At 44.8% G+C, this 26210-nt stretch overlaps 1 protein-coding gene and 1 pseudogene across 1 annotated transcript; one reads left to right on the top strand and one right to left on the bottom strand.

The window, feature by feature from the left end:
• Positions 1-463: 463 nt before the first annotated feature.
• Positions 464-24210, bottom strand: Cpa4 (carboxypeptidase A4). The gene is made up of 11 exons (XM_004642754.3): positions 24096-24210; positions 19083-19164; positions 18257-18391; positions 16752-16850; positions 13447-13548; positions 11775-11879; positions 10950-11060; positions 9546-9636; positions 7072-7271; positions 6035-6119; positions 464-651 (listed from the first exon to the last, which is right to left on the bottom strand). Exons 1-11 carry the CDS (start codon positions 24161-24163, stop codon positions 464-466), a joined length of 1266 nt encoding a protein of 421 aa, XP_004642811.1. The 5' UTR covers positions 24164-24210.
• Positions 24211-24700: 490 nt separating this feature from the next.
• On the top strand, positions 24701-25491 carry LOC101585662 (annotated as a pseudogene).
• The last annotated feature ends 719 nt before the right edge of the window (positions 25492-26210 follow it).

The raw sequence follows: 26210 nt of genomic DNA, 5'->3' as shown, positions 1-26210 counted from the left end.
AAAAAAAAAAAAAAAAAAAAAAAAAGAATGAACTAAATTAAAGGAAGGTCTCTGTGTCATTTTCATGACTCAACTAAAAGTAAGTGTTGTCTCATGCAGTGCCTTCCTTGCGCCCCACAAGAGCCAGAGGCTTCTAGCTTGGCTACAAGTAGAGGGGTGTACAGAACCACCAGAAACACTCTTTAGTTCTGAAAATGAGGTAGAGCTGTGTCACCTGGGAAGGGACAACCCTGACTGTGTAGCCTGCCCAACCAGCTGTGTGGAAGGACAGCTGCACCAAAGGCTCAGGAAAGCAGCAGATCCAAATTGGGCAGGCTGGAGAAGTGTGGGAACTCTGGGGAACAGCCCAGCTGTGCTCTCTAACCCAGAAGTCTGCTTGAGCATGAAAGTATGAGCTCCTTTAATAGCGGGCTCAGTGAGTGTGCACATGGATACAGATCAACATAGACAGACAGCCCCTTCATTAGTAGAGATTATCCCGCACGTGCTCCATGATGGTCTTCAGCCCCAACCAGGTCTCCTCCGCAGTAGGGATGATTTGGTTGGCAGGCAGGAGGAAGCCGTAATGCCCTGTATCTCTCAACTCAAACGTGAATGAGTACTTAATGCCATTGTCATATGCCCAGTCAATGCTGCTCCCGCTGGCAGGATCTGTGAGGGAAAAGAGCAGACACCATTTTAGCTCAGATCCCTTTGGGGTATCAGGAAGTCTGCCTGCCTAGCCTTCCTTGACATTCAAGAGTTCTTCCTGCAAGTCACTGGAAACATGGGCTCCATCCATATGCCTCTGGCTCGCTGCACCAGGAGGGTTGACACTCATACCTAAGCAAAACACCTGAAATCCCCACTCCCACCTCACCACTAACTCAGGGTGCAGTCCTGCAGGTCACTCAAACCAGCCTTCACAGAGAGGGAGAGTAGTACACAATCTCTGAGAGAGACCAAAGACCCCGATTCCTGGAATCCATGTCCTTGCGCAGTCCTCTCCCACATGGGATAGGACTGGCCTCCCCCACATGCCTAATGGATAGTTCAGAGATGGAGCTATCATGAAAAACACTCTTACTTCTGACGTGGTCATTCTTGGTTCCCTCACTTTGGAGAAAGACAACCACCATGTTGTAAGAATACTCAGGGAGTACATGTGGTAAAGGACTACGACCGCCAGCCCTCAATGAGCACGAACTCAAAGACAAATACCTCAAAGACAAATATGAACTCACTAGGCACCCAGTAGGTCACCTGACCAGCGGGTCTTCCAGCCCTGCTATACCTATAGCTACTGTAGTCCTGCAGGACATCGTGACTATAACCCCACAAGAGACTTTGGGCCAACCCACCCACCAACTGAGCTGCTCTGGAATTCCCAATCCCAGGAAATAATGTCAAAAAATAAATGTTTGGGGCCGGGGTGTTAGCTCAGTAGAATAAGTGCTTGCCTGGCAAGCGCAAGGGCCTGAGTTCAATCCCCGGTTCTGCCAAAAAAAAAAAAGTTTATTGTTTTAAATTACTAAATTTTGAGATTTATTTGCTCTACAGCAAGAGATAGCTGATGTGCAGAGAGAAGGAAGCACACTGCCAAAAGGCTGGAGGGAGGTGGCCAGGTGTACTGGTGCATACCTGTAATCTTATCGCTTTGGGAGGCTGATATAGGAGGAGCTAAAGTTCAAGCCCACAGGGAGTGAGTTAGTGACTTAGCAAGACACTGTCTGAAAATAAGAGATAATAAAGCCCTAAGGATATAGTTTAGGAGAAGGCCTTGGGTTCAGTCCCAAGCACCACACATTTTTTAAAAAGTCTCTAGAGTGGCAAGAGGCCTATTTTACTCCTTCTCCATCAAACTCTACTAGAGCAGAAAATCACTAAAGGGACAAAAATAGGTGATCTTGACTCTTAAATAATAAAATAATTATATCATCAATAACAACTATTATTCATTCATGATCTACCATGAGCCAATCATTACATTAAAAACTTTAGGGCTGGGGAAATAGCTCAGTGGTATAAGTGCCAGCCTGGCAAGTGCAAAGTCCCGGGTTTGATCCCCAGTACTAAAAATAAATAAAAAAGAAACTTTACATTGATGATCTTATAAGCTTTTAGAAACAAGAGTGAAGCTGGGCATAGTGGCACATACCTGTAATCATAGCACTCAGGAGGCTGAGGCAAGAGCATTACCCTGTTTATTTATTTATTTATGTGTGTGTGTGTGTGTGTGTGTGTGTTTGTTTGTTTGTTTTTGGTGGTACCAGGTATTGAACTCAGGACCTTGCACTTGCCATGCAGGCACTTATGCTGTTGAGCTATATCCTCAGCCCCAAAAACTTGAAAAGGATTCTTTTTTTTGGCTGGCTCAGGCTGCCTTAAGGACGGGTCTAGTGCAGCATGTGGTGCTGGAGATCAAACTGTGGTCCCCTGCACCTGACTGAGTTTGCCCAAGCAGGCGCTTTAGACAACTGAGCTCACCTGCAAGCCTCCTGATTACCCAGTTTGAGGCCATCCTGGGCTAGTGAGTCCAAGGTGATGCTGAACAACAGCAAGACCCTGTCTCAAAAAACAAAAGCCAAAATAAAACAAAAATCAGGGAGATGGGTATTAAAAGCCAAAATAAAACAAAAATCAGGGAGATGGGTATTATTGTTCTTGTTTTACAGATGAAGAAATCTAGGCTTGGAATGGGTAGTTCCTCCAAGGAAATGCAGACAGAAACTGGCAGAGCTAGAGCTTGGATCCAGGTCCATCTGATGAGACAGCCTAACCTCGAGCACATCTCACATCTTAACACATCTATTAAATGAAGATATGAGCCTTTTTTTTTTTTTTTTTTTTTTGCCATTTCAAGATGCCTTGAGGGCATCTCTGGTTTCCTGGGAGAGACTGGTTTCGAACCAGAGCATCTTGAGCCTCAATGCTTTGTTTAAGCAGGCACTGAAACAACTGCGCTAACGGGCAGGCCCCCATATGAGCCTTTTTGCCTTGCTTTTGTTCCTAAGAGTTGCTTCTCAGGGCAGCATGATGATTTTTCTAGGGCTGCTGCCTCCTGAGAGCTGGTGTGCTCTGAGGGTACGTAACAGGCTCCGCTGATCTCACTAAAGTCCTGTGTGAGTCCCATTAGCCATCATTTACCCAGAGGAAAAGCTTCAGCAAGAATAGATGATGGTAGAAGTTTCTAGAGGTGCCTCACTGTGGCAAACTCAAGTACAGTATTTCTGAACACACTTAAAACCTTGAAAGTAGGCAAAACGGCGTCCTTTTAGCAGTCAGTGTGGGAATTTAGCTTCACTTTATTTAGATCCCTGCTCAACATTCACTGTTTGTTTTCTTCTAGCACTCACAGGAACATACTGCCAGCGCTGTTTTACATATTATATCTTCCAGTTAACAACTGCAGATGATCCCTTAGCACTCCCTATTCCTCGGTATATAGATCTACCACCTTCACTGAAAGAGCAGTGTGGTATTTCTACAAATGCACCATGTGTTTCTATCCAGCACTCTCCTGGTGTATATTTTCAATGTTCACCAGTCTTCTGTGATGATAAATAATGCTGTAATGAATATCTTTAACACTGATGATTTAACCACCAGTCGGATGAACACAAAGAACTTATTTCTTTTTTGCGGAACCAGGGATTGAACTCAGGCCCTTGCGCTTGCCAGGGAGGTGCTTATTCCACTGAGCTATCTTCCCAGCCCCAAAAAGAATCTTCGTTTTACTTTTTTTTTTTTTTTTTTTTTGAATCAAGCATTGAACTCAGGCCCTTGCACTTGCCAGGGAAGCGCTTATTCCACTGAGCCATCTCCCCAGCCCCTAGAACTTATTTCTAAGTCCATAGTTGACCAGAATCAACAAAGAGAAGGAGAAAGTATTGCTAGAGGCAGCTGTCCTGAAAACAGGACAGTTGACCCCTGATGATCTGACTGAACAAGGACACAAGAAGAGAAGCAGGGCCTGGGGAGATAGCTCAGTAGAATAAGTGTTTGCCTGGCAAGTGCAAGGGCCTGAGTTCAATCCCTGGTTCTGCCACAAAAAAAAAAAGAAAAAAAAAAAAAAAAAAAAAGAAAGAAAAGAAAAAGAAAAAGAAAAAAAAAGAAGAAGAAAAGCAGAAGGTGCTGGTGAGATAGCTCAGTGGACTAAGTGCCTGCTTAGGCAAGCGCAGGGACCTCAGTTTGATCCCCAGCACAATACACCATGCCAGCCCTGCCCCCAGGGTGGGCTGAGCTGGCCACAGAGTTCAGACATAGTAGTGTACACTTGTAATCCCAGTGCCGGGGAGGATGAAACAGGAGGAACACTATGTGTCCAAGCTGCATGGTGAGATCCTGTAACAACTAAATACATTAGAGAGAGAAAGAGAGAGACAGAGAGACAGAGAGAAGCAGAGAAGCAGAGAAGGCTGGGGCTATTTAGCAGAGGGGTCCAACAGCACAATCCTAGGTCTTCAGGATATAGTGACTAATGTCCAGAAAGCCACTCAGTCCCAAAGGAAGGGGCTCAAATCTCTCCCATGTGCTATGTTTAAGAAGCAGGAAAGTGTGGAACCCATCTTAGAATCATTTTCATCTAGGTGGTTACTTTAAGAAAAGACTGGTACTTGAAAAGATAAATGTTATCTATTTACATAGCACATTGCAGACTCCTGGGGTCAGGCAGAGTACTATTATAAAAATTTGATTGCTGTTTTGGAGAGCAGGGAGGACAGAATATAGGCTCTTGAAAGAGGTAGGAAATGCTACAGCTTTTGGATGTGCCCAAGAGAGACTTCTCTCCTCTGCGGGGGCATCTGCTGAGGATCCCTTAGTGTAGGCCCAGCTCATGCTGAGCAGAAAAGTGTGCTTGATTTGGAGGAAAAGGTCATTATTTAAACTGGTGCTTGGTCCAAAAGCCAGGACCTTGCTGACCCAAGAAGCTCTTTGAAGACCCCTCATGGGCTCCTAGCACACCTCCTCTCTCTTTGGTCCCTGGCTTGGTTCTGACTAGTTAGGCAGAAGGTGGAGAAAGTCTCCAGCTGTGTCCTCTGAAGAGTTTCCATTTAATACCACTAATAGCAATAATCCATGAATAATTAATGAATTGTTACTGCAATTAGCAACTCAAATACCAGCATCGTGCTAACTACTTCATGCAGCTCAGTGAAACAGAGATGAGGGTGGTGCAGCCAGAGCCCAGAGGTGCACCCAGGAGATGGGCTGAGATTGCCTCCGAAGAGACGTGACAGGGAAGCTGCAGAGACAGAACTAGTAGTGAACTCCTGGACTGAGGAGAATATGAAATGCCAGCGCATCTGCAGGGGCTCTGAGGTTGCCCAGTGGGCAGAACACAACAGTGTGTACTGAAAGGCACTGTGCTGAGGGTGATAGGGACCCTCCAGGGCTGAGGCTGGGCTTCCCATGTTTATACTTGGAATATGGTATTTTTCCCAATGGAAAAATCTGAAGACAGACTCTCAGAATAAGAGAACCAGCAGTTTCTCACAGCAATCAAGTGCACTATTCAGATAAAACATTTCATTGAGAGACCAAATAAAAGGTATTTCTACAAGGTGAGGTTATGGATGATGAACCTCTACGCCAGTTTTATATATGGATCTCAGTAGATTTTTTTTTTTTTTAGACAGGTTCTCACTAAGTTGCTAAGTTGCATACATGCTTGTAAACTTGCATTCTGCCTGCCTCAGTCTCCCAGAGTACTAGGATTTGGGTTTTTTCTCTTTCCTAGATACTAATCATTGCTGGGAGAATCCCAACCAACGCTTGTTCATTTCTGACAGTAAGATGTAGAGGGGAATCTCCCTCACCCTACAAGCACCACTATCCATATGCCAAGGCAAAGACTCCTTTGACAAAACCTGACTCATCAAGGACAAGTGACAAACTGCATGAGTCAAAGAGCCTGCCATAGCTATAGTCCCACAGACTTGCCATAAATTCTGTCTATCATGAGCCACAAAAAACAATCAGACAACAGCCTCAAAATTCTTGCACTCCATTGTAAAGCACTTTCTAAACACTGATTCACACCATGAGTACTCACAGACAGTGGTGCAGGTCGGGCCCACTTCGTACTCAGTACCTGACAGGGAAGCCAGGGCTTTGGCCGCACGCCTTGCCACCTCATCCTGGAAAAGGAAAGGACAGAGTGAGAGGAATGAATCCTGGAGGCTTCCATTCTTCGGCTCTCCTACACTGGGGGTTGGGGAGAGTCCTAGCCCTACCCTGTTTCCCCTGCTGGTCTCTTCTTCCTTCCCACCTAAGCAGATCCACAGCCTGATAGAGGCAGCCCAGGTTGTCCCATACTTCCCCTGGCTACATTTCCTGTTCCTACACCCACTTTAGGGGTGAAGAGTGATACATGCTCCAAAAGCAGGTGTGGCACATGCTCAAACTGGAAGAGCTGCTTTGAGCAAAGGGCTGGTGAGCTGCTCCCCACCCTATTAGGAATCTAGTAAGGCCCCATCTTCTATATTCCCAAGGAGAGGACTGTCATACTCAGAACCAGAAGGGAAGACCAAGTATGTTCCTGAGAAAATGCTTGAGGAGCTGGGGTTCCAGACAGGACAGCCATAGATGAAAAGGGCCAGAAGGCTTGTGGCCTGGCTTCGACCTGGGCAGAGCAGTGCCCTTCAGCAGCCCCCACAGAGGTAGGGGCCTACAGTCCTCTGGCATATGCCAGCCCTGCTCCACCTCAGTCCACTTGTAAGTACCTTCTCACCGAACTCGACGCAGAGCACCTCTTCCTTAATCACAGTGATAGTACTTCCCCCCTGTACACCACAGTGCCAACAACCACAGTCCTTGGTGAGTAGTGGGGCTGTGACATGACCCAGTTGGGAAAAAGGTGAAAAGGCAAGGCAATGTCACAGTTGGCATAGAATTAAAAGGCACTATCTTCCTCCTGTCACCAGTATGTCTGACAGTACACCCATCCCAAAGGATGAGAAGAGAATTCTGGGCCCTTGACAACACCCACCCATGCTCCTGGATTTTCCCTTTACAGCTATAGATTGGTACTCTGGCAGCATGTGGAAGTCAAGCTAGCCCGAGGTCTGGTGGAAGTCGGCTGTCACTCACCAGCTCCTCGGCGTCCGGGGCCTTTTTGACTGTGTACCCGTAGGGATACATCAGCAGCTGTGAGTAGCTGTGCAGGTCAATGAAGCATTTGAAATTCCCATGTTGTTGAATGAAATCCACTACTGATTTCACCTCCACCTCAGAATGGGCATGTGGGCCATGGTACACTTCAGAGCAAGGGTTATCACTGGTTCCTTTTCCTGTTGGGGACAGTCCAATCAGAAACAGTAACCCACAGGCCAAGATGATGTAACTGAGGACATTTAACCCCGAGGAGCAGCTGGAGGTATCAACAACAGGCAGGCTACTGGCAAATGTCTCCAAAGCCTATCCATGGTTTGAACAGACTGTGAGTAAGGGAACAGAGAGGGAGGTAGGGGTGTTGGATCTATCACAGCTAGGAAAATAAATTATTGAGATTTTGTTTCTTTTTTTTTTTTTACTATTCAAGGGATTAAACCCAAGGACCACTGAGCTATACCATAGCACTTTTTATTTTTTATTTTAAGAAAGGATCTCAATAAGTTGCCCAAGCAGAATTTGAACATGCAGGCCTCGTGCTTCAGCCTCGCTCAGTGCTGGGATTAGACGGGCACCACCACATCCCGCTTGCTGTGACTTCTTTAAGTGGATAGAGTTGACCTTATATTGTGCCAATAGTGGTTGTCATAAATAATTAATAGCATGCTTGAAAATGAGTTGTAATTAACAAGTATTTTAGACAATTAATATGAATACCAATAAATAATGAAAATGACTCAATTTATTCTGGTGTCAACTTACTCTCTTGGTTCAGATCTTAACAGCCAGCTGCTGCCAAAAGTAATCTATTGTTCTGGCTAAAATGTCTTGATTATTTAATAAGTGTTTAGAAATATCATCTTCTGTGTTACTTCACAATACAGCTACCTAAGATATCTGGTGTGTGTGTGTGTGTGTGTGTGTGTGTGTGTGTGTGTGTGTGATCACCTCAGTTATGGAACTATCTGTCTTAACTTTGATGCCCTCAGCCCCCACATTCATGTCAGCTCCTTTTCCACAGTCATTATTGTCCCCCAGTGGATTTTGTACAATTAAGAGCAAGCCATTAAAAATATCAGTACAGATGTGGAGTAGTAAAAGAGGTTGGATCTGGATTTTGAATTAGAAAGTTAATTTAGATCCTAATTCTTAGCAGCCATGGAATCTTAGAGGGTCTTCTCTCACTTCAGATAATAAGAGTCACTAGGCAAGAAGAATAAGGTATAGGGGAAAGTACTTGGCACATGCCTGGCACTTCTGTGGAGCATGATTTTTAAACAGCTGGAACTCCGAACCCCAGCCACCTCATCCTCATTCTCTCTCCAAGACATGAAACTTTGGGGGCTCATACGTGCACATAGGAAACTGCTAGAATTAATTTTCACAACAGATAATCAAGGCTTTATTAATCTTTCCCATTAGGGTAACAGTGCTCACTGCTCGTTTTTGAGTTGCCACAGGGGGCCCTTCTACCCACCTGCAATTTGCCCAACAGTGATGCTACAATGAGGGATAAGGAAGGCCCTGGGATTCATACTTCTTTTATTTATTTATTTATTTATTTATTTATATGTGTGTGTGTGTGGCCAGCTCAGCCCACCAGGGGGCGGGGCTGGCTGGCATGTGGTGCTGGGGGATTGAACTGCGGTCCCTGTGCTTTGCTAAGCTTGTTCTAAGTAGGTGCTTTAGACCACTGAGCCATCTCACCAGCCCCTGGGATTCATACTTCTATGATGAGATTGGTTTTAAAATATTCGTGTAGCCAGGCATGGTGGTACGGGCCTGTAATCCCAGCACTCCAGGCCAGCCTGCATTACAAAGACTCTGTCTCAAAAATAAAATAAAATAAATATTGGTGTAAGGACTGGCACAAAGGATGCACAAAGGCCTGTATTTAATCTTCAGCATCATAATAAATAAATACACAAATATTTATTAATCACAATACTATCATGACTGTAATCATGATGCAAAGATACTCTGTCCCACCATTCTTTTCGGTGGACAGGAATTATTGAGTTGTTCCCATTCAATGCTACAATAAAGGCTGGGCATGGTGGCACAGTTCTGTAATCACAGTACTCTGGAGTCTGAAGCAGGAAGATCATCACTTGTTTGAGGCCGGCCTGGGTTACATAGGCAAATTCAAGGTAAGCCTACATTACATAGTGAAAGCCCATCTCAAAACAAAATAATCAATGCAAAACAAAACAATAAAACAGAATTCTGGACAGATAGAGGACACTGATGCAACTGTTTTAAAAAAATTACAATAAAAATTTTTTAAAGAAACAAAACAAAGCAAATTTGTATAGCCTAAGTGATGGTCCTAATTCTCTCAGTGAGTAGAGCAGTGAAGACAGAAGGAACTTGCTCCCTCCCTGCCTCCTCAGGGCATGGGAGGACAGGCTCACCAACGGCAGCAGAATCTGAAACTGTACCCCCACGCCTACCTGCAAAACTCGCATTCCAGTTTCTGTTTGGGTCAGTGCCAATGCAGTGGCTTCCAGGATTCAGGGACCGCGTCTTCCTCCATAACCGGTTCTAAACAAATCATGAAACGCCCAGGGGTAAATCAGGACTCGGGGCAGTAAAAGATTTTTCTGAGTGCTAAGATGGAGACAAGCACAAGAGTTGGGACGAGCTGCTTGCGGGCCTGCCTGGGCAATTTGTTCTCATGCCTCAGAGAGAGAAGAGTGCACTTTCTGGCTGTAAGTGAGGGACTTCCTCAAAACACCCCTTGAGAACTGGATGGAAGGACTAGGCCCATGGTGAAGAAGCACACAGAGCCCTTTCTGCCAGCACGCAGGCCAAGTTTCCCCAGCAGTGCAGCATCAGATAACAATTATTTTTTCTAACCTAAAATCTCAGTACTCGGATTTAATTGTGCTCTTGTCACTTTGCGATAAATAAGTGAGCTTTGGGTTGCAGTTTGGACACACAGTCTCAGGAAGGTTCATCATCACGGAACTAGGCTGATTCCCAATGGAATGCACTGAATAATCATGGGCTTTAGGAGAAGCAGGGCCAGTGCCATGGTGGGCCTTCATGATTGCTGATGTACTTGAAGAGCACAGCACATACTTTATTCTAGCCTTTAAAAATCCACCTGAATCCAGGCATGCTCCAGCTTGGGGACTAAGGGAGCAAATTAAATGGCACAACTGAGAAGCCATCAGCCAAATCCAAAATGCAAGACATTATACAGGAAATTACTTGGTTTCTCCAACAAATGAATGACATTTTAAAAAGATGTATGTGGGGGGTGCTGGTGTTGACTAAAAGACACTGAGAGACCCAGGAGCCAGCCGTAGTGCACAGACCTTGTGAGATCCCCACTTCAACAAATTGACTCTGTAGAGACATTTTGAAGATAATTGGGGGTGTTACATGATATTAAAGAACTTCCATTAATTTTTCAAAGATGACAGAGGTGTAGTAGATTTGAGGTTTTTATTAGTATTATCGTCAGCTGGAGCTGCATACTAAAGGTAGTTTTGGGTGAAATAGCGTTATGTCTGGGATTTGCTTTAAAGTACATCAAGAAAGGATTGTGTGGGAGAGAAGAAATGAATAAGATTGGTAAAATGATGATAATCGTTCCAGACCCATAATAGAGCGTTCCTGAGACTATTTTCTCTAGAAAAAAAAACAAAAAACAAAAAACAAAACCCAAAAACAAAAACACAAAAAGCTCCCTGCTGATTCTCAGCTCCGAGAATGACTAGAGAATGAAATCCCAAGGGAACTCATAGTATGCATATTGGTGGAAGCTCTCGCCAAAGGCACTGGCAAAGTAGGAAATTCAATAAGGAAGTTTCACACCAAGCCTGAGTAGCCTGTTCAGGATTACTCACTTGGGTTTGTGTGTACACATATCCATCAGGATTGGCCACAGGCAACAAGAAAATATCCAATTTCTTCAAGATAGAGGTGACCGCTGGATCATTCCCATACTCAGACGCAATCTAAGCAGAGACAAAGTGCTTGTCAGCCACACTGCACCAGGCTGGGTCACTAGGTCTAAGTCCTGGAGATCCCCTACACCTGCCAAGAGCGGCAGCTCCTAGAAGAGTCTCCACCCTTGACACCTCCCTGTTGTCCCAGGTGTGTGGCTTTCTGTAGAGCTCTCTGAGTCCCTCAAACCCTGGGGACACAGCTGCATGACAGTAGCAACCTCAGTGTGTTGCTGAACATGCCTCGTTCATTCCTTCCAGTAGTGGGGAGTTGCACATTTTAGAAATTTAAATCCCAACAAAGAGGTAGGGAGGTGTACCCTCCCCATGTAGGCTTTTTTCCTTTCAATAGAAGCTTAAAAATTGACTTTTTCAAAGGCTCTGACATTGTTAGGAGCCTGGCGGGGATCAGAAAGGGCTGAGGGGGCAGTTGGCCTGAGCCTGGTGCTAATGTTGCCCTCTCCCTTTGCGTGATCCATTATGGGTCCGTGTTGTAGGTCCACCTCTCTGACTCATGAGCTTGTTCTCTGCCACTTTGTGACTCAGCCATGGTGGGATGACCAGGAACTTTTGACTATTTACTTCTCCAATCTGGAAAGATCCCAGCCTCCTGGGTCTGTACAGAGTGCCTTCCCACCTTGTCCCCTGGCTCCAGTCACGTGGGACTCTGCAGCCCCTTCCCCCACAGGCCCACCAGAGTCCCTGGCTAATACCGGGCGACATGACCTTCCTCGCCGTCCAGATGGCAGTGGCTTGCGAGATCCACTCTCGAGAATGAATGCCTGCATTCAGCCAAATGGCCGGCCGTCGTTTGCCTCCTCCCGTGCTGAACTGCAAAAGGAAAAGAGGCCAGAAAAATGACCCACCTGCCCACGCCTCTGCTCACCTCTCTTCTCCCCAGCTCACTCCTATTCATTTAATTCATTTAAGATAATTCAGAGACCAAATGTTCCTGAGGGCACCATCTATTTATCGGGTTTATCCGTGACCAGGGAGCTTAATTGGTTGGCTGCAGCTCCGGGCAGCCTGAACCTCTCCAGCATTGGGAGCAAATGGGAAGGAGAAACAATTGTTATTGTGGATTAGAATGCTGCTACGATTAGAGATAATAGTATGTCTCTTGAAAGACCTCAAATGGTATCCCAATAGAGACAGACACAAAGTGCATGAACCAGGCTGTTTTGCTGATGCAATAAATGAATTCGGTTTTAAATTAGGAGGACGAGAGCTTCACTATAGCTCTCTGTAAATGGCAGTAATGAATTCTACCTCCAGCTCTGGTATAGTGTTGGGGCCCCTTGGGTCAGAGCTTGGTGCTAAGAAGCCAAGGTCTCCATCAGATGGGCAAATAATCTAAATGTAATTATTTTAAAGCAACCAGCTCAGTGGCAGGTCTCCTCTCCTGCTGGTAATTTGCTATCAACCTGGGTTCTGTGGGGTTTCTATGAAGCCAAGGTTTTGGCAAATTCTTAGCTCAATCAATTGTTCCATGGTTTATATGCTCAGATTCCTTTTTATTCACTCGGCTGGATTATTCATGCAATTTATGTCATTGTCCTCATTTTCTATCCCTTTTGCCAATATGAACCTGAATCTGTTAGAAATATCTGGAAATTGCCAGAGATATAGCTCAGCGGCACAGTGCCTGCCTGGCAAGTACCAGTCCTGAGTTCGACTCCCAGTATCAAAAACAAAAAAGGGGGGGCCAGGGAGATAGCTCAGTGGAATAAGCACTTCCCTGGCAAGTGCAAGGGCCTGAGTTCTATCCTTAGTCCTGAAAAAAAAAAAGAGGGGTTGGGGGAGATGGTTCAGTAGAATAAGCGCTTGCCTGGCAAGTGCAAGGGCCTGAGTTCAACCCCTAGTTCTGCCAAAACCCCCCAAAACAAAAAAAGAGAGAGAAAGAAGAAAAGAATTATCTGGAATTAAGGTTTGTATAGCCGAAGCTCAGCGCTAGGTTTAACATTTCATCAAAATGTTATTAGTATTTATATCTAAAATATACAGATAATATTAATTGATTTTTAAAAAGAAAAAAAAATTGGCCCTGAAATTAGCTTCCTAGGTAGCTTTGCCAGGAAATAACCCTAAAAGCAAAATAGATTAGAAGGCCTATCCCAACTTCTCATGCCACTAATAGATGGTGGGAATGCAGTCAGGACTGCAACTATAATTCCAGCACTCTAATCCCCTGTTCTCTCTTCCTTCCTCTAAGCAGGGAATAGGACTGCTCCTTCTAGCAGTCCTACTGTACACAAGGCAGGAGACCCATAAGATCAAATCTGAGCCATGAAAGATGTCTCCCAGCCTCATTCTCTGCCCTGAAGTCACAGAGACTGAACCGCTGCCTCCCCCATGGTCTGAGGCTGGGTCCTGAACACCCAGGGCCCTGGAGCCTCACCTTCAGTACATACATCGGCCGCTTTTCAAAGGTCTGTCCAATCTTCACCCTGCTCGCAAGCTTAGGAAAATCAGCGGCAATGCTGTCCATCTCATGGTAAATCTGAAGCATGAAAAAGTAAACCCAAAGGCAGTTTTAAAATTTATTTACTTCTGGGTAGGTAACTGAACTTTACCTTATTGGTCTTCATGATTTTTTTTCTGGGCCCCTAATCTTGAAGTTGATCATATTAAGGCATGATTATTACAAAGAACCAATGAAGAGTCTAACTTTTACAACTCTCTACAGAATAACACATTTCACTTCTCCACAGAATAATCCACTCAGTTTTAGTAGAGAGACTGACACAGCTACTGCTCCAAAGTATGGTCCTTCATACCACTCTGAGCTTCATACCACTCAGACAAGGCCCTTAGCAAGAAGATTCCCCAAACCTTTTGGGAGCCACTTTCCACAATGGCAAAAAGAATTGAATATTCACCAGGTACCTATATACACTACCAAACAAATACATTATGAATATGATGAAACAAAAAAGACAGAAATGGTTGTATTATAAGTGAATATAAAGAGAAGGTGTAATAATTACTTCCTCCATCTCAGTGGGCAATCTTATGTTATGGGTACCCCACTTTGAAGGTGATTTTTTCTAAAAGCTTTATCAGAACAAGTCATGAGTTGTAAAAGAATACTCCCAATTGCTTTCAGGGGGTAGGAAAAGACTAATTTAAATAGAGTTTACTCATTTTAGTTTCTCTAATCATTTGAAGACCAAAAGAAGGAAATAAGAAGAAAATAAATAAAATTGTATAATTCTTATGGTTGCAAGAAGGAGCTATATTCAGAAGGAAAATTGCAGTTGATATTGGTAAAATCAAGCTTATAGTCTTAAAATCAAGCCTTATACACTGGCAGCCAGTGTGGCAGACTTAACAGAAGCAAGAAGCCACCCCCAAGGTCACAGATAATCCAAATACAGCACAGAGAAGGTAATTCCTCAGGAAGGTGGAGGCTGGGCGGGGGGGTGGGGGTACCAGCAATCAAGAGGGACCTAAGTTACAGGGAAGAGGGTGGGAGAGGAAGCCTTAGGTGCTGAGGGTTTAGGATCCAGCTCTGAGTAAAAATTTGGAAATGGGCTAATCTGGCCACAGAAAGGGCTTAGAAACTCTGCTCTACCCACTGACCCTAGAGTGAAGGAAACCAGGGGCATTTCCTGAGCCACATGAGGACAGTCATCTAGGAAAAGTTAATGTATTTAATACTTTTTTCAATAAATGTATTTAGTACAGGGTCTCATTGCGTAGATCAGACTCGTAGTGATCCTCCTGTTTTCAGCCTCCTAAGCGCTGGGATTACAGGCATGCACCACCATGCCTAGTCTCATTTGCTGTCTGAGCACGCCTCGGGGGCAGGGCCGGAGTGGCCAGCCAGGGATTGAACTCCAGTCCCTGCATCTGCCTAAGCAGACACTTTAATCCATTTAGTTATCTTGCCAGCCCTTAGGAAAAGTTAAAGCACTAAGCTGTGTCCACAGATGGGTCTGCCAGCCACTGCTGCAACACACATGGAGAATCTGAAACCAGAGATCCTGCAGACACACATGAAATCGCCACAAGAAACCTAAGGACCCTCTGTGGTTATAGGATATGGTATTTTTTTTCTTCCTTCAAAAAACAGAAAATGAAAAGTTACTGGTGGCACGTGCCTGTAATCCCAGCTCTTGGGAGGTTGTAAACAGATGGATGGATCACTACAAGTCCGATCTAGTAGTGAGACCTGAACACCCTGTAGACCCTTCCCTAAAATACAAAAAAAAAAAAGAAAGAAAAGTTAGGAGGGAGATGGCACACCAATCTATGGCAAAGGGGCTCCCAAGGATCCAGAAAAGCTGAGCTCTAGCCTGCAAAGGGTACCTAAAGCCAGAGAAACTAGAAATGAGTAGATGAGGGCCAGGGAGATAGCTCAGTGGAATAAGTGCTTCCCTGGTAAACACAAAGCCCTGAGTTCAATTCCCAGTTCCGGAAAAAAAAAAAAAAAAAAGACCAGATGAGAAAGTGAGACTAAGACAGCTAGCAGGTGAGAGAACAGCCCCTGTGAGTCCTTGGGTGACATTTGCAACTGGTTAGCTCAACTGGGAAAGGCCTCACAGTAATGAGGCTAACGTCATGGGTTTGATCCCCGTGCAGATCCTGGGCTCTGCTTTTGTCCATGGCCTGAAAATGAACCCCTAACATTATCCAGCTGTTTTGCAGATGTCTGACATTCATCTCAAGAAAGATCAAGGGACAATGCAGTTGGAGTGTACACAATAAACAAAACTACTGACAATCATGGAAAAGAAGTGGAAATAGTTGGTCAACCACTGAAAATAATTCTTCATCTAGAAAAAAAGTATATGTCTCATGAAAAGCATGCCAGGAACATTCTGTTTATACATAAATAATAACATGTATTAAGGTAGATGAGGGAGAAAACTGTTTTAGATTTGTTCAAGCCTTAAGCTTGCAAGGAGCTATACACTGCAGGAAAACTACAATCATAAAATTAAGTTTACAGAGTTTACCTGAGCTAGTAGATGAGGGAGATCCTGAGGGTTATAAGAGAATTATACTATTTATGATGTAGTTTCATCCAACAATCCCTCTTATTTCTCAAGTTCCAGTATTATATGAAATTATTTTGCTCCAAGTTTTCACTAGAAAGTTTGGCGTATCTTAAAAGTCAGTCATCTATTAAAGTGGTTTCCAACTGAATACCACACAAAAAATGCATTATGGAACAAATATACATTATAAGAAGTCATGATAAATGAGTGGATGGGGCTGGGGAGATAGCTCAGTAGAACAAGCACTTGCCTGGCAAGTGCAAGGGTCTGAGTTCAATCCCCAGTTCTGCAAAAAAAAAAAAAAAAAAAAAAAAAAAGAGTGGAAATATTTGGTTAACCTTAAAAATAACTACTTGTCTACTTTTCTGGCACCGACAACATTTTATTCTCAGTGAGGGATTATAGCAGGAGAGAAGAAGCTTGAGTTATAAGGACTGGAAATGATTGCAGTTATTTCATAGTTTTCTTTAAGTAGTTGCTTAAGAAAAGAAAAAAAATATATATATATATATGCTGAGGGGAAAGTGTCAAGTTTGTGATTCACTGTGCTATTAGGTGCAGGTAGGATTTAATTCAAGAAATGGAAAGGAATTAGAGAGTCACACTCTATCCCCTCTGTGAAGTGGTACTACACTGGAGAAAGGTTAGAAAATGCAGGAGACAAACAACCTTGGCCTTAAATCTACTGCAAAACACTTACAGCTTCCAGGGAATGGTATGCCCCATAGTTGAAATTACTATCACTCCGCTCTTTCCCTTCATTGAGTTGCATTTCTTCATCTTCAATATCTAAAAGATCCTAAAACAGATACAGCAACATGATGAAATGGTCTTCTGGGAATACAGGATCATGATTTTCCTGAGATTATCTTGGTACACGGGTGGACCAAGATAGTGGCATCCTCAGTGAAAAGCAGCACAAATGTCCAGGACTCAAAAGATGTCAGATAGCTTAAATCATATGAACTAAAATTTAAAGTAAAAGAAATGGTAAGCTCAAGCTCCACCCCCCCCGCCTCTCTCTCATACTGAGACTCAAACTCATGACCTTGTGTTTCCCCGACAGACATTGTGCCAATGAGCTATATCCCAGGCACTACTTCTAAAAGAATCTTCATGACAAAAAAAAAAAAAAAAAAGGGTTGGGGGTGATCAGGCAACTCACTCAGGTCCCCTTCTGTCCCTCTCTCTGACAGAAACTTTCTTTCTCCCAATAAATATATTCTGCTCTTTTAAAAGGGGGGGATCAGACTTTTTTCATCTATCTATCTATCATCTATCTATCTATCTATCTATCTATCTATCTATCTATATCTGTATCACATATCTAACTTTACTTCTTGGTGGCTAATTTATTTCTACTACGCCACTCAAAACACACTTACTCTCTGGAAGAAGCATATGTGCTATTTGGTTATTCTATAGTATGAAGTCTCTAGACATCAGCCTGCATCTGGTATCCAGTGCCTCTGAAATACACAGCTCGGGAAACTATTCTGAAACAAAGAAATTCTTACGACCACTCATACTTTGAAGCTTCCTGGCAGATGTCTGTGACATGTGAGGATGATTAATAAGTTCACAGCTGCTCACGCCATCAGGAAGCTCCTGGGCCAAATCACCAATTAATCTATAACCCACCTCGGTGAAGGAGAGTGTGAGCTAGACACCGTCCTGCTGTTCCCCACAGGTTGTGGGACTGGATGGTGATGTTCCCTTTGCTGGGGACTGTGGCTCACGTTCCCCCTCCCTCAGAGGGCACCTCTTACAGCTGGTCTCCAGTACCTTCACCCACCCCTTTTCTTGCTGCCTAACTTCAAATAACAAAAAGGAGGTACACTTATCACTCACTGGGGTACCTAAGATATATCCATTTTTTAATAGGTTTTACATATATTTAATTAAAGAATCTTCTCAGACACTGTGTGAAAGAAGAGGAGGATCACCACTGCCATTTTACTGATAAAGAAACAGAAGCCTCAAGAAGGTAAAAGCTTGCCCAAGACACAGCACTCATAGTTAGCTAGTAGTTAGTAGATCCCTATGTACTATAACATGCTGTTCCTCTAACAAGTCACTGCACTTTACTTCCATTTGCCCCAGTTTCTTCATCTATGAATGAAAAAGGATGACAGCAGATGTAGAGAATCTCTCAGGTCCACTCTGGACTGGCTGTTTGGGCCAAGAGAACCACAACCTACCCACCTGTAGGTCATCAATTGTCACTGAGTACTCCAAGCCCTGGGTCTTCAGGAAGTGTTTGACTGACTGCAGATTGATGGATGGGACCAAGAGATCCACAGGTCGTTTGAAGTTGGAAGGAGACTTCCAGAAATTGAGCTTAAGGGAACAGAAATAAAACCAGACTAAAGGACAGTTCAGGTAAAACACGCAATAGTTCATTCTCTAGAGCCTGTCAAATCCAGGGTGATCCCTGAAGGGCTGAGCCCCACCTGAGGGCAGACATTGTCTATTCACAATCACAAGTGGTCAGGAAAGTGCTTCCCTGGCAAGCACAAGGGTCTGAGTTCAATTCCCGGTTCCACCAAAAAAAATAAAAATAAAAATAAAAAATAAAAAAAATAAAAAATAAAAAACTGAGACATTATGGGGGCCGGGGAGATGGCTCAGTGGAATAAGCACTTCCCTGGCAAGCGCAAAGGCCTGAGTTCTATCCCCGGTTCTGCTAAAAAAAATACAATAAAAATTAAAAAATAAAAGAATTGGAGATATAACTTAAAAATATAACTAACTCTGGTTTAACAAGTGGTCAGGACTGCCCAGCAAACTGTACCTGCCAGAGTCCAAGTTGTACTAGGTCAATGGCAGTTAGAAGGAGGGAGCCCGCACTCAGGATTTCACGCCCCAGAACTGAACTGCTATCATCTACAGCTTTTCTCAGCTATATAAATGGCACATTGACTAATACAGGATTATATAGAAAAATTCCTCTGGAATAAAAATAATACCACAGTACAAGTGTTTTCTCCCACCCCAATCAGAACCCTCCAGAGCACTAAGAACTACGTACCTTAAAATGGTTTGAATCCATTAGCTGAGTCAGTTTGCTGATCTCGTCTCCATTTCTGACATTAACCCTAAAAACCTGGTCCCTGGAGAAAGGGGGAGCAGAAGATAATGGTGAGCTTTCCACTGGAAAATAAGCCCCAAACCCACTATCCCAGACAGAACTGAACGAGAGAAAGTGGGCTAGTCTTTGGTTAGAATGTATAGCCATTAAAAATAAGACTTCATGGCAGATATGAAAAAGTGCTTATGTATAACTTTAAGGGAAATAGTAAGTGAAAGAGCAGGACAAAAAAATTGTATGTATGCCATAATTACAAATATGGAAAAAGCAGATGCATTGGAAGAAAAACAGACAACGGAAATACACCAAATGCTGACGGTGCTCAAGTTCGGGTCGTGGGATTATGGGTGACTTACTTTTTTCCCCTTGTATCTGTTTTCTGTAATGTGGTTATATTGCTTTATAATGAAAAACATACATATTTTTACAGAGAGGAATGTTCCTGAGCTACACGCAAAGCTAACTCAAGACACAAAGAAGCACTTCTTCACTGTCAGGGGTAAGGGCTGAACCCCTGGCAGAACTTCCATGCCTAGAAGAGCTGGAAAAGGGAGCAGCCCTGAATCCAGGGAGGGCCAGCTGCCGTCCTCTTAGAACAGAGGGGAGAGGCTGGGTGCTAGCCCACCCATCTAGCCCCAGAGCCCCATACACGTGTGTGTTGCCGTGGAAACGAATAGGGCCCCAGGTGTGAGGCTGAACTTGGGATTCACTGCTGCTCACAGCCCCCAAGAGGGCCCAGAAAGTGCCTGCCAGTCACAGCCCCCTCATTGTTTGTCCTGAGCTTGCTTCATGTACATTATTTAGCTTCCATAGCAGCGGCAGAGGAAGAGGGCCTGAAGTCCTGTGTGGGTGGGAGAAGGCCAAGCCTAAAAAGCATGCTTTGTGCTCTCAGCCCGCTCAGAGAGCCAGGGGAGCCATTAGGCTGTTGCTAGGTAACAGCCCCAATGAATCCGCACTCAATGCTGTCGCATGCGTCATCCCTTTGACATGAGTGAATGCAGGAAGAGCTGTGGGCTGAAGGACCTGTTGACAAAGTAAATGGTTCTGTCACAAGGAGCTAAATGTGCAGCCTCACGTGGCAGTTCCTTAGCAGAAGACCGGTTCACTCCAGATGGGTCCTCAGGGTTTTACTTGGTTCTGGAAAGTTCTCAGGGCTCTCAGAGGCTCTAGGCCAGCCCCAGGCAGACATGGCCCACAGAAGAGTGGTTCCCACTCTGATTTTGTATCTGGTTTGGAGAAGATGCCTTTGAAGGCGTCCTGTCTTCTCCCAGCCGGCTGGTCCCGTGTCCTTGGAGGTGGGCAACTAACTGCACCCCGAGAGCTGGGGCCAGGTCTCAGTCTCAATTTCTGTGTCTTGGGTATAGTTTATGTGTGTGTTTCAAGGGCACCTGTGCTGGAAGCCAGAGTGGTGACATCTGTGGGCGGAAGGAGCTTTAAGAGGTGGGATCTAGTGGGCCCTGCAGAGGGATTAATGTAGATCTCTCAAACTTAGTTCCCAAGAGTGGATTATCATAAAAAAATAGTGAAGCTGGCCTCTGACTCTCTCTAGCTTCCTGTCTTACCATGTGCTGTCTCCCTCTTCCATGTGTTCCAACTGTCATGCCATTTACTATGTTGTGATACAGACAAGAGACCTTCGTGAGAGGCTGAACAGATAGGAATACACACCTAATCCTGAACTTTCAGCCTCCAACACTAGACCTGTTTTCTTTATACATTATCCCCCTCTCAGTTATTTTGTTATAGTAATAGAAAATGGACTAATACAGAACCCATCAAGCTTGCTAAGAATCAGACAGCAACCCTTGGAAGATGGAGTCAAATTATCATGTTCTCATCACAGGCAGGCAGATTTAAGGAGGGATAAAGGGTGTATTTTAAACTCCTGACAAAGGACAAGGACCAGACAAGCAACTCATGCCTTGCCACTACCTACCCCCAAACATTCCAATAAAAAGGGTGTCTTTAAAATGGGCTTCTACAAAGAGCCTGTGCATTAATACCTCTAGCAGCATGATCAGGCATTTGTAAAACAGCAATAGTGAGAGAAATCACCAAGAGGGAACAGAGGAGGAACAGGAAGAGAAAAAAGAGGGACATAAAAACAAGAAACTCCTTGGACTGTGAAAATTTTATTGTATATTCATCCATGATAAAGTTCATGCACTTTACTTTTTCCACAGCAGTGGCTCCCACACCACTGGCCACTGTTCCCAACAGTGAACCACGGTGGCTCTGATTGGCGCTGACGGTGATTAACTACACAGTGAATTTCATCATTCCACATCAGCCAGGATACAGAGCTTAAAGAAATGTCTGTGGTGTGCAGACAGCAGGGCAGAAGGGCCAGTGAGAATGGACCCTTTCCATCGGACTCTCCTCCACTTTTCTCTTCCATGCCCCTTGGCTCCAGCCCCACCAAAATCCAAAATTCACCATATACTTTCTTTGGTACGCCTTTGCACATACTGTTCCCTCTGCCTGCAGTCCCGGCCCTTTTCCTTAACTGCCTGGCAATCTCCCACTAGGACCAGCTTGTATCACCCATGAAGCTTCCCATAACCAAAGGAGGGAAGGTTTGGTACAATCCTCAGACAGTGCTAAAAAGCAGCAGTACTGATAACATCAGATGAACATCAATACCAGAAGGCTCAGAGGACATAAGAGGGGGCAGCATGCAAAAAGCAGCCTTTTTCTTGCCCTTACTATCTTTGTCTCTCTTTGGAAAATGCCCTCTCCAGACTACGATCTGGAAATTCATTCAAACATCTTGGCCTGAGCTCTTTCTGAAGATGAAAGATAACCTGGGAGGGGAACATGGAATCACAGGTGGCCGTGTCTACCTCTCCTGCTCTACACAAGTTTTCTGAGAGTGCTTCTGGTTCCCTTCAATACCAAGTGTTATCCAGTTGCTGCCAGCCACGACCGGCACCTTCACACTTGTCCTGTATCCTGGTCAGTGACTGCCTCCCCCATCACTAAGCCAGCAGTCAAATGGCCTGTTCTTTGTGCCTCTCTCACCTGCCCCCACCCCCCAGCCAGGCTTAGCAACCCCTGTGAGTGATATTCAGAGATGGTTCCCTGGGGCTCTCAGATGTCTGCCATCTACCACTGACACTAAAACCAGTTCTACAACTACTAACCATGTCCGGCTGTCTGCTGGCCTAGCACCCCAAGCATCCTTGTCATTGTTTCATCCTTAAAAATCACTGAAGACCAGGACAAAAAAATAACAGCCGAGCAAAAGAATAGGAGGAGGGGCCGGGGAGATGGCTCGGTGGAATGAGTGCTTCCCTAGCAAGTGCAAGAGTCTGAGTTCAATCCCTGGTTCCACAAAAAAAAAAAAAAAAAAAAAGAATAGGAGGAGAGGGGAGGCCAAAGAACCAAGTGTGCAAAGCAAAGCAGAGAAGCTGTCATTTTCAGCTTCATTAGCCAGGCTCCGCCCACACAAACGCTCAGAGGCCAGCGGCCCTACCCTCTATGTGTCCATTGAATGGCATCACCAGGACATGTCCATGAACCCCAGGAACCAGGAAGGATCCCCTACCTTTTCTGAGTTCCCTTCTATGGAGTGAGAACAGATCTGGGGACGAGTGTGCCACTGTTAGTGTTAGAACTATCTGCAATTGGCTCAGGTGCAGAACACTTTCTGAGCAAAATACTTATGGTGAGCACTCTAGGACCTGGGCCTGAGTGCTCACTGCCCCGGAAGACAGGTCTGTGTCCTGAGAAATAGGGATTCTGCAGCTACATGAATAGCTGTAGTGGGAGCCTGACAGCTTCATATGTCAGCCCACACAGCAGTGAGTGCAGTTACGACACACCTACTGCTGAGCTGCCTGTGGAAAAATCTCCCTGCCCTGCCACCTGCTATGCCTAACTCCTCTGAGCTATTTGGCAGTAGAAACACAGGTATGAGCGAGTCATCACCATACTCAATCTCATAGAAGTAATTACTTCAATAAACAACTCCAAAGTCCCTTTAACTAGATAGTATAATAGAGCATAAGCCAATAGATAGATGCACAGATGTGATAAAGGATTCTATTAGGAGATTAACTTGTTCTAGGAAAATGGTATGGGTTTTTGCATTCAGAGTTTCAACTCCCCTGTTTACCAGCTAAATGCCTTGAGGTGGGGGTGGGGGTTCTTAACCTTTCTAAGGCTGAGGTTTTTTTCATGTTTAAATTGAGGAAAATAACACCCCTGCCTGGCAGAGTTGTTGCATGATCCAAAAGATAATGTACATAAGAGCTCTTTGCAAGTGGCAAAGCATTCTGCAGTAATGAGTTATTATAATCCAATCTTCTACCAGGGCACCATGGTATCTCCCTCCATCTCTCCTAGCTCCCAAATCTCTCCCTTGCAAGCCTCAGATCATTCTAAGGGGAATGTGTTGCGTGGGATGCATACACACTCACAGAGTACAAGTGTGTGTCCCTGTGTGTTAATTTTCATAGTTGTAGTTAGGCAAGACCTATTAAAGCTCCCTAGCCCAGAAATTGGGGAGAAAGCACTGAGTACACAGCCTTCACCGCTGACAGAGGTGAAACCAAAAAACCCCCAAGAGCCAGGGTTTTCCATTTGAGAATGGCAGACCTTGAAAACAAACCATGTCTGGTCTTTCATAGTAATTAATAATGGAGGAGTAAGAAAGCAGGAGATGATTGAATCTGACCTTACAGGTAAGAGGTAGAAAGAAAAAGAATTAACAAGCACTCAGGGAGCTGGGGAGGGCCTTGAGGACAAATAACCCTGATTTCACCACCAAAATCAGGTCTCTGAGAGAAGTAATGTCCAGAATGGCACGAAGACAAAAGTGCAATGAGAGCTCGGGTCCTCTTCTCCCAAGGCCACACCATCTGAGCTACCCCAGCCACTCCTTTTCAATCCCATTTGCCTCTCAAATTGCAGAAGCCACTAAATGTAACAACAGGTCCAGGAGGAACTTACCCGCGAAATTTTTGTTGGCAGCAGATGCCCGAGCCAATAAGGGCTCCCAAGAACAGTATCCACTTCATGACCCAAAGGCCTCAGAAACACAGTGGCTGAGTCCAGCTGCATTTATAAGGAGCCTGAGCAGACTCATAGCCTCACAATGCAAAGGCTCATTTGCAACTCTGACAGTGACAGGCGGGCCCCTACCACTGCCTCTTCCATTCCTTTTGAGTGATAAGGGCTAAGCCTATTTGACAAAGTCAGGAACTTGCTGCACAGGCTGGAAAAGTCTGTGCCAAAGGTGCCATATTGCTCATCGCTTGGCATCTAACTATTGCTTTTTAGGTAAACAGACAAGTCCCACAGTGCTGGATGGAATTTACACTGATCAGAGAGGCCAGATTGTAAACATGGGATGGAGTTACCTCTAGAGTTAAAACAGGACGAAATAAGTGAAGACCACAAAGCAACCTCAAGCCAGCTCTGGGAGCACATGCTGGATAAGCCCTATCAGAAAATTGCAGGACAGCAGGTCACAATAAGAGAGTTTGTTTTCCTCAGCGCAAGGAACCATGAGTAGCAGTCTATTGAGACACCCTGTACAAGGCGGTGCACGAGGTCCTGCACGGGAACCAGCACAAGCGCCGGAAGTTTTTAGAGACTGTGGAGCTGCAAATCAGCTTGAAGAACTATGACCCTCAGAAGGACAAGCGCTTCTTGGGCACCGTCCGGCTGTAGTCCACGTCCCGCCCCAAGTTCTCCGCGTGCGTCCTGGGGGACCAGCAGCACTGCGACGAGGCCAAGGCCGTGGACATCCCCCACATGGACATCGAGGCGCTGAAGAAGCTCTTCAAGAATAAGAAGCTGGGGGCTGGTGAGATGGCTCAGTGGTCTAAAGCACCTACTTAAAACAAACTTAGCAAAGCCCAGGGACCGAGGTTCAATCCCCCAGCACCACATGCCAGCCAGCCCGCCCCCTGGTGGGCTGAGCTGGCCACACACACACACAAATAAAAAAATAATAAAAAAAAAAAAAAAAAAGAATAAGAAGCTGGTTAAAAAGCTGGCCAAGAAGTACGATGCTTTTCTGGCCTCGGAGTCCCTGATCAAGCAGATCCCATGAATCCTGGAACCCGGACTCAATAAGGCTGGCAAGTTCCCTTCCCTGCTGACCCACGACGAAAACATGGTGGCCAAAGTTGACGAAGTGAAGTCCACAATCAAGTTCCAGATGAGGAAGGTCCTGTGTCTGGCTGTGGCTGTTGGTCACGTGAAGATGATAGATGATGAGCTTGTGTACAATATCCACCTGGCCGTCAACTTCCTGGTGTCCCTGCTCAAGAAGAACTGGCAGAATGCCCGGGCCCTATATATCAAGAGCACTATGGGCAAGCCCCAGCGCCCGCATTAGGGCACATCCTCAAAAAAATGTCAGTGCCAGCACGCCTCAAAAAAAAAAAAAAAAAAACACAACAAAAAAAAAAAAAAAAAAAAAAAGAGAGTTTGTGGCCCTTTATGGATCTTAAACCTAATTCTTTTGATTCTACTAATAGAAATATATATGGTAAAAGGCATAGAAAGGATGTATTATCCTGAATAAATTACCACTTTTCTTAGGTTCTGAATGACGCATAAGACTTAATGAATTAGTAATAAAATGAATAAAAATACGTGTTAGATTTTGCCAGTTGACATCCTTACTACCAAGTCTCAGAGGAATAAATGGAGGATACTTACGATCTCCACACCTTCTGAATGGGCTCTGGTGCCTTTGGTCATCCTGGGAGCCCCAATTCCCACAAGCATTCTTGCCAGCCCACCATATCAATGGGCTACTCTCTTTCTTTCCTTTTTTTTTTTTTTTTAATTATTTTTTGGCCGGCTCAGCCCACACTGGGGCAGGTCTGGTGCAGCACATGGTCCCATGCCTGCCTAAGCTTGCCTAAGTAGGAGCTTTAGACAGCTAAACTATCTTGTCAGCCCTGGGCTACACTCTTTCTACATCTCACAAGGGTAGGGAAAATATTATATATTATTATAACATATAATAAAGGGGCCTGGGAGATGGCTCAGTAGAATAAGCACTTGCCTGGCAAGGGCATGAGTTCAATCCCTGGTTCCGGGGGAGGG

This window comes from Octodon degus, unplaced genomic scaffold (genome assembly GCF_000260255.1).
Source record: "Octodon degus isolate 3935 unplaced genomic scaffold, OctDeg1.0 scaffold00160, whole genome shotgun sequence".
NCBI lineage: Eukaryota > Metazoa > Chordata > Mammalia > Rodentia > Octodontidae > Octodon > Octodon degus.
This window is presented reverse-complemented; position numbering and strand designations above follow the sequence as displayed.

Bases quoted from the DNA above. Each gene is read 5' to 3' on its own strand.
- Cpa4 (XM_004642754.3), bottom strand. From the start codon at position 24,163: ATGAAGTGGATACTGTTCTTGGGAGCCCTTATTGGCTCGGGCATCTGC. The intron at 19,165-24,095 runs GTAAGTTCCTCC...CCCTTTCTCCAG, and splicing joins TGCCAACAAAAATTTCGCGG to GGACCAGGTTTTTAGGGTTA. The intron at 13,549-16,751 runs GTAAGTGTTTTG...TTCATGCTTCAG, and splicing joins CATACCATTCCCTGGAAGCT to ATTTACCATGAGATGGACAG.